Raw genomic sequence first — 11,735 nt, 5'->3', positions numbered from 1 at the left:
ATGTGTTATCCAACTAAGGGCAGAAATCAGAATCATGTGTTCATCTTTATTGACGTGAAACCATAATAAATATATTACAGAAAAAATAATATAATGGGGTGGCACGGTGGCGCAACGGTGGAGTTGCTGCCTTGCAGCACCACAGACACAGATTTGATTCTGACTACGGGTGCTGTCTGTACAGTATTTGTACATTCTCCTTATGACCACATGGTTTTCTCTGGATATTCCGATTTCTCCCACATCCGAAAGAAGTGCAGGTTTGTAGGTTAATTGACTTCTGTAAATTGTCCCTGGCGTGTAGGATACAACTGGTATAGGTATATGGTAGATTGCTGGTCGGTGTGGACTTGGTGGGCCGAAGGGCCTGTTTCCATATATATATTTTACATATATATCTTAATTTCATTGAACCATATATGGTTGAATATGTGGCATTATTTTCGCCTTGTTTCTATAGTCAAAGGGTAAGGTTGATTGATTTATTTGTGCAGAACAGTGATGGAAGTCTGACCTCTTGCCTTGTTTCTATGTTTTTGTTTATATGCATAACAGCATGAATTATAATCTGGTTTCCATACATGAATATACTAAGGTCATTCATGTGCCGCACCTGTTGATCAGAGCCTGGCTCTACTGTAGAATGTAATTTAGCCTAACCTAATCCAATTTGAAGCATAAATGTTGCATTCAAGTGTAAGTTAAAAGACTTGCTACAGTATGCACCAGATTGCACAATTTCAAGCTGAAAAATGCAAATGCTCCCTCCCTTCTCACTCTCAACTCTCACCCAATTTTGGCAGCCCTGGCACTGTATCTTTTTTCATATTTGCAGAACTGGGATCACCAAGTCTTTTGAAAGTAATTTTTTACATTACATCTGCCTGAAGTAATTTTGTTCAATTTAGCTTCTTACATTTACACAATCCAACAGTTTCCAATGCTCTCCCACATGCACCAGCTTACGAGACTATTCAATTCTCTCCAGATCTGGTTTATTGCAGTCCACCAATCTCATCCTTTAATATGTTTTAATCTCTTCTGTTTCCTATTTAATTTTTGTGCTCCTTGCCTTCTCCTTCTAATTTAACCAGACTGCTCATGCGCTTCCCTATTAAGCAGTAAATTTTACTTAGTGTTCTTTTTTTTCAAAAACAAAAAGTTGCCGAGATGCATATAACTGTCCATGCTGCGCTCTTGGCTACTGTATATCAATCTAGTTTTATAGAGGTGCTTGTACGTTATATTAGCGCATACCATTACAAATAAGGCACTCGTTTCCTTAAAAAGGTACTCATTGCTCTCATCTCTGTCGCCACGTACATATAGCTCTCTCCTTCGCTACTAAATGCTGGTTTATTTGGGGTTTTTTAGCCATCAAACCTGCCCTTCTGTTACTGGCATCACTTCTCTCAAAGTATGATCCATACTGCAGTCTTGGATTTTTATCCATTTGTCCATCCATTGTACCTAACTATCATTTTTATTCAACCTGTCATTTTCCAAATGCACTGGCTGATGCTCTAAACATTTGCTGCACATAATGACATTCCCTGCATATATGGCTGCAGATGTAGCACAAACTGTAATGAGTAAGAGCTGTTAGAGTAAGGGAGGGTTGCAAGGGGTGTGTGTGGGGGAAGGGGGGGGGGGGGGGGGGGTGGGTAGAGAAGGGGCGGAAATTGGGCAGAGAAACCTTTTATAATCCTACTTTGATCTGCTCTGAATGCAGGTCATATTACATATTTACCACACTCATATAAAATATTGCATATGTTTACAATAGATGAAGAGAAATTCTCACTAGTTTAATGCCAGAACTTGCAAAACAATTTTTTCCCCATTATAATCTAATCTTTAACCACTGTACTGGCATATGAGATCCACATTCTTCTGAAGACCAGATCCCGGGCATTCAGGTCTGGTGACGCAGAGGTCTATAAGAAGTCCAGATACCACCTTGACAAGGCCATCAAAAAGGCAAAAAGGGATTTCTGCTCTAATCTGGAGGATGAGGTGGATGTTCGGCAACTGTGGCAGGGCTTGAATGCCATCACCTCCTACAAGGCAAAATCAGGAGGCAGCTCAAACGACAGCGAAGCATCACTCCCTGACGAGCTCAATGCGTTCTAAGCACGCTTTGATAGGGAGAACACTGATGTGCCTTCCTGAGCCCCCATTCGTCCTGATGGTATTACAGTCACTGTCACAGAGGCCGATGTCAGAAGATCCTTCAGGGGGGTGAACCCTCGGAAAGCGCCTGGACCTGATGGTATACCCGGTCGAGTTCTCAAAACCTGAACAGACCAACTGGCTGGAGTTTTTGCAGACATTTTCAACCTCTCACCTCTGAGGTCTGAGGTTCCCACCTGCTATAAGAGGGCACCAATAATACCGGTGCCCAAGAAGAGTAAGGTGACGTGCCTCAACGACTATCGACCAGTGGCACTAACGTCTGTGGTGATGAAGTGCTTTGAGAAGTTGGTTATGGTGCATATCAACTCCTACCTCGGCAAGAACCTCGACCCGCTACAGTTCACCTACCACGACAACAGGTCAACGGAGAATGCAATCTCACTGGCTCTCCACTCCGTATTGGACCACTGGGACAATAAAAACACTTGTTTATAGACTACAGCTCGGCGGTTACCAAGCTCACAGAACTGTGTCTCTGCGCATCCCTCTGCAATTGGATCCTCGACTTCCTCATCCACAGATCACAGTCTGTTCGAATTGGCAGAAATACTTCATCCTCAATAACAGTCAGTACGGGAGCACCTCAAGGCTGCGTGCTCAGCCCCCTGATCTACTCACTCTATACTCATGACTGTGTAGCCGGACATAGTGTGAACTCCATCATTAAGTTCGCCGATGACACCACTGTTGTTGGACGAATTACAGATGGTGATGAGTCAGAGTATAGAAGTGAGATCCACCGATTGACCAAATGGTGCCAGCACAACAACCTGGTTCTCAACATTAGTAAAACCAAGGAACTGATTGTGGACTTTGGAAGAGGAAGGATAAGGACCCACAATTCTGTTTGTATCAATGGGACGATGGTGGAGAGAGTCAAAAACTTCAAATTCCTGGCCGTGCATATTTCCGAAGATCTTTTCTGGACCCTGCACACTGATGTAATTATAAATAAAGCACATAAGCGCCCCTACTTCCTGAGAAGATTACGGAGATTCGGTATGTCAAAGAGGATTCTCTTAAACTTCTACAGGTGCACAGCAGAGAGCATCCTGACTGGTTGCATCATGGCCTGGTTCGGCAACTTGAACATCCAGGAGCGGAAGAGACTGCAAAAAGCTGTAACCACTGCCCAGTCCATCACCAGCTCTGACCTCCCCACCATCGAAGGGATTTATCGAAGTCGCTGCCTCAAAGAGGCAGCCAACATCATCGGACACCCACACCATCCTCGATAACACTCTCATTTCACCATTGCCATCGGGAAGAAGGTACAGGAGCCTGAAAACTGTAACGTCCAGGTTCAGGAATAGCTTCTTCCCTTCAGCCATCAGGTTATTAAACACGACAACAAATAAGCTCTGAACTACAATAGACTATTATTATTGCACTATAATTGTTTGTTTATTGAGTATGAATATATACACACTGAACTTTTTTTTTTCTCCCGTTATGTACTATGTTTAGATAGTCTGTTGTGCTGCAGCAAGTAAGAATTTAATTGTTCCATCTGGGACATATGACAATAAAACACTCTTGACTTGACTAGTGGAAGTGGTGGGCAAAGAACAAAATTCAATGTGTTTGCCCCGCACAAACATGGCGATTTGAGGGGCAGTAACGAGGTTAGTGCGCGTGCGCAGGTCGCGGGATGATGACGTAGAGCGGCCTCCTGCGCCGGGCCTGGGTTGAGGGAGTGATGGAGAGCGGGGCGAGAACATGAATAAAGGCTGGCTGGAGCTGGAGAGCGACCCGGGTGAGTGAATAGTGAGGGGATGTTAGGGAGTTTTAGTGGCGGGTAACTACTGTGGGAACCAGGAAAGCTAGTGGCGTAGCCCCGACCTGCACCCCGCAGCCCTGATAGAATGAAGCAGCTCCCAGCCTCTGGCAGCCGCTGCCCCGCTGCCGGGGTTGCCTTGGCGACTAACCACTGGCAAAGCCTGGCATTTGCCCAGATAAATAGGAATGTCTGTGTAACCCAGTTTGTAGTGAACGCTTGGCATTGGAATCGGTGTGCTAGGGGGGATCATTGGCTTCAGATTCGGAGCTTATCGTCTCACTTACCAGGGTACACTGGAACTCCCTGTTCGTATGAAGCTCACTGAGTAAACAAGATATCTGACAGTGATCCAGCAATTAATAACGTGAATGTAAAGCAGCAAAATTTTGCAAAGATTGCCATACAAACTGAAGCAGTGTAAAAAACATAAGATAACCAACACTTCCCAGAATGGTATGTGAAGAGGATGGTTGGTTCAGGAATCTGATTGTCGCGGGGAAGAATCTTAAGTCTGGACGTCGGGTCTTTCAACCTCCTGTAATATCTCCCACAAGGCAGAAGCTAGAAAAGGGAATGTTCAGGGTGGCAGGCATCTTACCAGCCTTCCTGATGCAGCACCCTATGAAGATGAAAGGATGTGATGAGCCTGTGATGGACTAGGCTATGTTCACCACTCTCTAGGTTTAGGTTATCGAGGGCAGAGCAATAGCATACCAGGCACCTTGCATTGAGGATCCTGCTTTGTACTGAGTAACTCCCACAGAAAGGTGTACATAGTATTGGGCTTTAATAATCCAAATGTTTGAAATATGCGCAATAAATGTGTGATCTTCATATGTTGGGGGAAAGGACGGCCCAAGCAGCAATTGAAGTAAACCTTTAAGAAATGGATGTGGAAGTATGGCAATGAATGTGACCGTTGTGATTCCCCCTTGGATTGAAGAAGGAAAGATCTAATGTGAGCAGAATAGTTCCCCAATTAACTAAAAAGTCAAAGCATAGATAGTTGTTTCCGAAAGCTGCGGAAAGTGGGAAATATAGGATAGGAAATGGTGATTTTAAACAATATGTATGTTTTCCACAGTACCTCGTCCCTACATGTAAACCTCTCTGTTCTTGTGAAGCAGAAAAGTAGGATATTTTATATTTTAATTTGAGCAACAACTTGTATTAGCATAGCAAGATTTTCCTGGATGTTCGACTGGAATGTAATATCTAAAGCCACATAAGGAGATTTTAGGGAAGATGATCAAAAAGGTAGAAGTAATTGATGAAGAACCTTAAAGGAAAGTGAGTTTCACTAATTAGGAATTGCAGAGCTCAGAATTTTGGTTTAAGATGGAACAGTTACATTTGGATGTGATCAAGAAACCAGACTTGGAAAAGCACAAATTTCAATTTTGTGAGGCTGCTTAATGAAGTGTGGGGAAAGCCATAAAGGGATTTAAAACCACGCTGAAAATTTCAAATGGTGTTCTGTAACCAGAGCCAGTGTAAAACGAGGCGTGCAGAGGTGATCTGTAAGTCGGACGGTGCAGATTAGGAAAGTAGAATTTTAGTTAACCTGAACCTTAGGAAAGATAGATTGAGGCAAGTCTGCAAATGAGCAAACTAATACCGAAACTATGGTCACCTCTGCCTCCTCTGTGACTCTAGAATCCAAGCTATTGTAATGAAAGGTATTTAATTTAGGCGATGCTGGAATCTACTGGAGGAACTCAACGGGTCGGGCAACATTTGGAGAGGTAAATCAACGTTTTGGATCAGTGCCTTTCTTCAGACTGAGGGTCCCAATCCAAAATGTTGTCTGTCCATTTGCCTCCACTGATGCTATTTGACCCGCTGAGTTCCTCTAACAGTTATTTGTTTGGTTATATTCTGTAATGTCTTTTATTAAACCCTGTTAAATGTTATCCCTTCTGATTAATAGGTGGTTAAGTTACTGAAAGAGCGGTAAAATGTTTTATTTACTCTTTATAAGAAGCATATCAATCACTGCTTTAAACCTCTCCAACAATAGGTTTAAAAAAGGAAAATTAAATTTTATCGGTTTAGATTTTTTATTAAGTCAATTATGCACCTCACAATTGCCAATTCTCCTGCTTTAGGAGCAGGTTAATTATTTGTTTGTAGCTTTTCTGTAAAATAATAGTTCAGTTTCTGTACTACTGTGGTTGAATGATGAGAGCGTTCAGAGGGTTGGTCTGTGTGAATGTCTTCAATTTACTTAGTTTAGTTCAAGATGCAGTGCGGAAACAGGCCCTTCGACTCACCCAGTCTATGCCGACTAGTGATCACCCCATATACTAGGGACACTAGGGACAATTTTACTACTTATCGAAGTCAATTAACCTACGAATATACACTTTTTTATATTGTAGAAGGAAACCAGAGCACTGGAAAATACCCATGTGGTCACAGGGAGAATGCACAAACTCCTTATAGGATCGAACCCAGGTCTCTGGCGTTGTAAGGCAGCAACTCCACTGTTGCGCACTGTGCCGCCCATAAATTGAAGTTACCGTAAATTGAACTTGCATTTTGAAATTAAAACAACTTGTTTAATAAAAGACTATTCTAGAGGTATCAAATATGAAGTGTTACCCATTGTACCATTTCTGATTTGGAAACTTTTTTTCTGGCCGATCCTAATATGAAAAGTATGCCCACTATCTATCCCCTACTCCCAATTCCTCCATCTACGCTGCATCTGCGCCCTCAAGATGAGGTGTTCCATACTAGAACATCCAAGATGTCCTCAAACTTTAAGGAACGGGGGTTCCCCTCTCCCACCATAGATGAGGCCCTCACTTGTGTCTCTACGGTACACCGCAGCTCCGCCCTTGCTCCCCATCCCCCTAGTCTCAGCAGAGACAGAGTCGCCCTAGTCCTTACCTTCCACCCCATCAGCCGTTGCATACAACACATAATCCTCCGACATTTCCGCTATCTCCATCGGGATCCCACCACTAGCCACATTCTCCCATCTCCACCGCTTTCCGCCTTCCGCAGAGACTGTTCCCTCCCCAACTCCCTGGCTAACTCATCCCTTCCCACCCAAACCACACCCTCCCCAGGTTCCTTTCCTGCAACCGCAGAAGATGCAACACCTGTTGCTATACCTCCTCCCTCGACTCTGTCCAGGGACCCGACAGTTCTTTCAGGTTAGACAACGGTTCACTTGCACCTCCTCCAACCTCATCTACTTTGTCCGTTGTTCAAGATGTGGACTCGTATATATCGGCGAGTCCAAACGCAGACTGGGCAATCGTTTCGCGAAACACCTTCACTCAGCCTGCGTGAACCAAACTGAACTCCCGGTTGTTGGACACTTTAATTTCTGTCCTTGGTCTCCTCCATTGTCAGAGTGAGGCTGAACACAAATTTGAGGAACATCTCATATTTAGCTTGGGCAGCTTACAGCCCAGTGGTATAAATTATGGTTTCTCTCACTTCAGGTAGCCCCGGCATTACCACTCTCTCTGTCCCTCCCCCACCCAAGTCGCACTAACTTCTCATTTTCACCTTAGAAACAGCTTACAATGGCCTGTTTCCTTTATCATCGTTATTTTTTTTGCATATCTTTCATTCATTGTTCTTTATCTCTCCACATCACCGTCTATATCTCTCGTTCCCCTTATCCCTAATAATAATAATAATAATATCTTTTATTGTCTTTGCACATATGTGCAATGAGATTTGGTATGCAGCTTCCATCCGATGTCTTAACTTAAACAACTAATAAAATTTAGATTTAGATACCGCGAGAAACATGATTTATAAAAAGAACAGTAAAACAGTCAAAACAGTCTAAAGTGCAAATGTCTGTGCCAGGTCGATGTGCGACATGACCATCCGAGGGAGATAGTTCATGGGTGTGGGGGGCACTCAGCAGGGCCGGTTCAGAGCAGCTATAGCTCTGGGGATGAAGCTGTTCCTGAGTCTGGAGGTACGGGCGTAGAAGGCCTTGTAACGTCTGCCGGAAGGTAGGAGTTCGAACAGTCCATTACAAGGGTGTGAGGAGTCTTTGTGGATGCTGACTGCCTTCCTGAGGCACTGTGTGTAGTAGATGCCCTCCAAGGCTGGTAGCTGTGTCCCAATCTTCTGCGCTCTGTGGACGACGCGCTGAAGAGCTCTCCTCTCCGCCTCCGTGCTGCTGAGATACCACACAGAGATGCCATATGTTAGCATGCTCTCTGTGGTGCAGCGGTAGAAGGTTGTCAGCAGCTGTTGGGGCAGACCAGTCTTTTTCAATGTTCTCAGGAAGACAAGTCGTTGCTGTGCCTTCTTGACATGGTCTGAAGAAGAGTCTCGACACGAAATGTCACCCATTCCTTCTCTCCAGAGATGCTGCCTGCCCCGCTGAGTTACTCCAGCTTTTTGTGTATACCCACTGTATTACCATGGTTAGGAAGATGTTGTTCCTTATATCATCTTAGATATGGAAAGTGTTGAACTTTGCTTTAGATGCCTTTTACCCTGTAAGAATCTTGCACCCTTTATTTGACTATAACGCATATCTTTGTTCCTTTGGTGTAAATGGAACAGAATGGATGGCATGTAACTTAATCGTTCAGCATTGAATCTGGGCGAATCACATCAATCCTTTACCAGGTTTGCTTTCCTCTGACAAAATGATACCCTAATATACAACTGATGAAGCGTTTTTGATCTGAAACGTTACCTTTTTCTCTTGCCACAGACGTGGCCTGACTTGCTGAGTATTCCCAGGGTTATATTTAACGTAGAACAGTACAGCTGTACCTCGGTTCTATCATAGATTTGTTTTTATTTTCCCACTCTCCCATTGTTCATATAACCATGTTTTTCCATAAGTCGTTGTAACCCCACTCAATTCTCTGGTCCTCGGTTTCTCATGTTTCAACTATCATGGATGGCACAATGGAACAGCTAATGGAGCTGCTGCCTCGGAGCACCAGAGGCTCAGGTTCAACCCTGACCTCAGGCTCTGTTTGCGGAGAGTTTGCATGTTCTTACTGGGACTCCTCCAGATACTCTGGCTTTTTTCACATCCCAAAGATGTGTGAATATGGAGGTTAATTGACAGCTTTAAATTGCCCCTCATGTGTAGGTGAATAATAGAATATGGGGGGAGTTGATGGCAATGTGAGCAGAATTGGTGGGAACAAACAATGTGTGAATGGACGGTGGGCTGAGGGGCTTGTTTCAATGCTGTATGATTCCATGCCACTGTCATCCTTCATGTCTTCTTAGCACTTTGTTCACAAGACCCATCTCCTGCTTTCAAGGGCATACAAATTAAGCTTCAAGTCACCTTCTACTCATTGCTAGTTGATATTGTAAAATGATTTCTTCTTGGGTGCACTTCCCTCCCTTTCAAATCTATTTCCAAAGTCTTTGTTGTTTCCTGCCAAAACTGCCATCTTTTTCATTACTATAGGTTTGAATCTATGTTTCTATGTTTCTATGTTTCTAAATCTCTTTAACAGATTTATTTTCCTGCTAGTTCACTAAATATTTATTACGAGTCACAAAGATTCCCTCTTTACCTTGCTGTCCTTTCATCTCCACCTTTCACATCCCTGCACTCTTTGCCTTTGTTGACAGTGCTATATTACAGTGCTGTTGCATGTTGCTGTTTCTTGATGCTAACTAATCTCCTGTAATAGTTTTTCTTCCTGCCCTGTATTGTTCCATCTGGACTACTCCAAAGATCAATATTTAAATCTCCTACTCGCAATGCTCTTCATCTTCACAGTCACCATAATTTATTTGTCTTTATCAAGTGATAGCCTTAAACAGCCTCTTTCCTGCTGCATTGATAGTTTTAGCATGTGGTGATATGAATTCTAGTATTCTCTACAGATGCTGGAAGTACCCAGCAGGTCAAATAGTATGTATAAAGAAAAACAGTCAGTATGTTTGGCTTTTTTCTCTCGACTATCTTCTGTTTGATCCTTCACATGATTATAGGCCAGTTGACCACAAAGGTTTGAGTGCAGGTCTGCTGCCTTTAACACTCAACCTGGTCTGAGATTAGAACAGTTTGATTGATCCAGTCACTAGGAGACCTTAGTTGCTGGCATCATCCAGGGTATGAGCGCATTATTAATTCTTCCATCTCCCCCAAAGGAACATTTTTAATTTCCCAACAAGACATGCTCTGTTTATGCCTGAACTCTTTTCTGATTACTTTCTTCCATGCCAAATAACTTTAATTCAAAGGTTTACCTCCAGAAATATAAGAAAACAGCGCAGCTTGTGTGGTTGATTGATTTGGGTACCACAGGTATTTGGTTTATTGTGAGGTTTTAGCGCGTTGGCCCACACCCTTCAGTAATCTTAAATAATCCAGAGAATTTTGCAATCACAGCACTCTTACAGATGGCTGTGGGAGACAGCAATTAGAGCAAAGAAAAGGTGTGTTTGAAAGAAAAGCAATTCCATAGATTCCAGACATGGTCTGGATTTAACTGTGGAAGCAATTTGATCAATGTGGATCATAAAGGTTGATACAAAGTGCTGGAGTAACTCAGCGGGTGAGGCAGCATCTCCGGAGAACATAAATCAGTGACGTTGCGGGTTGTGCACTCTCTTCACTGATTTTTCAGCGGACTGCCGGCGACTGTCAAGTTGCCGGCAGTCGTGTCCTTTAAAAAGGGAGGAGGGGGGAAGTGGGAGTGGAGACAACTTTTAAGAAGCCAGAGGTGCATGGCTATGAAGCTCGGCTGACATTTAACATTACCGGTCGGTTATCTTTGGTTCTGAAAACTACTGCTTACCTTTTTATGCCCCAATGAGCCAATTAAATTCACCGGTCAGCACCGGCTACAACCTACGAGAACCTCCGCGAACCTTAAACCTCCTGCAACCCATTAGGACCTCCTGGCAACCCATCTATGGTTCGAAAAATTTTGCTACTCTCCATGGCGGCTTCATTCTAGTTGCCGCTAATTTTTGAACATGTTGAAAAATTCACGGTGACCATAATGAGGCCGCGACTAGTTCCCAGTATGGGGTAACCCCTCACGACCACAAAGGCGACTCCCCGGCAACCACCCGCGAACATGTATGTGGTGACCATGTGGCGACTGCATAGTCTCCTGCAGTCGCCTATGTGGGAAAGGCCCATAAGTAATGCAGGTGGAAGGGGAGAGGGAGAATTAGGTGCAAGTCCTGGTAGGGCACGTGGGGGGAGGAAGAAAGGTGGGTATATGGGGGAAGAAGTGTGATTGTGGGTTACCTAAAGTTGGAGAATTAAGAATTTGGATTGTTAGGTTGTAAGCTAACAAAGCAGAATATGGGGTGTTCTCACAGTTTGCGTGTGGATTCTGTAACAGAGGAGGCCCAGGACAAAAAGGTCAGTATGGGAAGAGAAATCAGAAGGTTGTGGTTTGAATCCCACCACAGACACTTGGACAATGTAATCTAGACGTATACCACAATAAAGAATACTGGGTTGAATCCAGAAGTCTGACGCTGTGAAGCAGTAGCTCTACCAGCTGAGCTACTGTGTCACTAATGTGGGAGGAAACGCACGTAGACACAGGGAGAACATGTAAACGTCACACAGGTGACACCAACGGTCAGGATTAAACCCGAGTTGTGAGGCACTGCAAGAGAGTTTAATTGTGAATGTAGAACTTTGGAGAACTATTGAGAAATAGATGGGTGGTGGAAGTAGTTTAGTTTAGAGATACAGTGCGGAAACAAGCCTTTCGGCCCTCCTGGTCCGCAATGACCAGCGATCCCCACACATAAACACTACACTACACAT

The 11,735-nt window shown here is 43.8% G+C and overlaps 1 protein-coding gene across 2 annotated transcripts in view; it reads left to right on the top strand.

Annotated features, from left to right (window-relative positions):
* The first annotated feature begins 3,832 nt into the window (after positions 1–3,832).
* Positions 3,833–11,735, top strand: part of bap1 (BRCA1 associated protein 1) — a 47,349-nt gene continuing 39,446 nt past the window's right edge. For both annotated transcript variants that reach the window (XM_033036801.1, XM_033036800.1), the window contains exon 1: positions 3,833–3,952. In XM_033036801.1, coding sequence (XP_032892692.1) covers positions 3,916–3,952 — 37 coding nt within the window. In that variant the 5' untranslated portion in view covers positions 3,833–3,915. The remainder of the gene's footprint in view (positions 3,953–11,735) is intronic.

Source organism: Amblyraja radiata, chromosome 18 (assembly GCF_010909765.2).
Source record: "Amblyraja radiata isolate CabotCenter1 chromosome 18, sAmbRad1.1.pri, whole genome shotgun sequence".
Taxonomy (NCBI): Eukaryota; Metazoa; Chordata; class Chondrichthyes; order Rajiformes; family Rajidae; genus Amblyraja; species Amblyraja radiata.
Note: the sequence above shows the minus strand (reverse complement) of the source record. Positions and strands in the feature narration are given on the sequence as shown.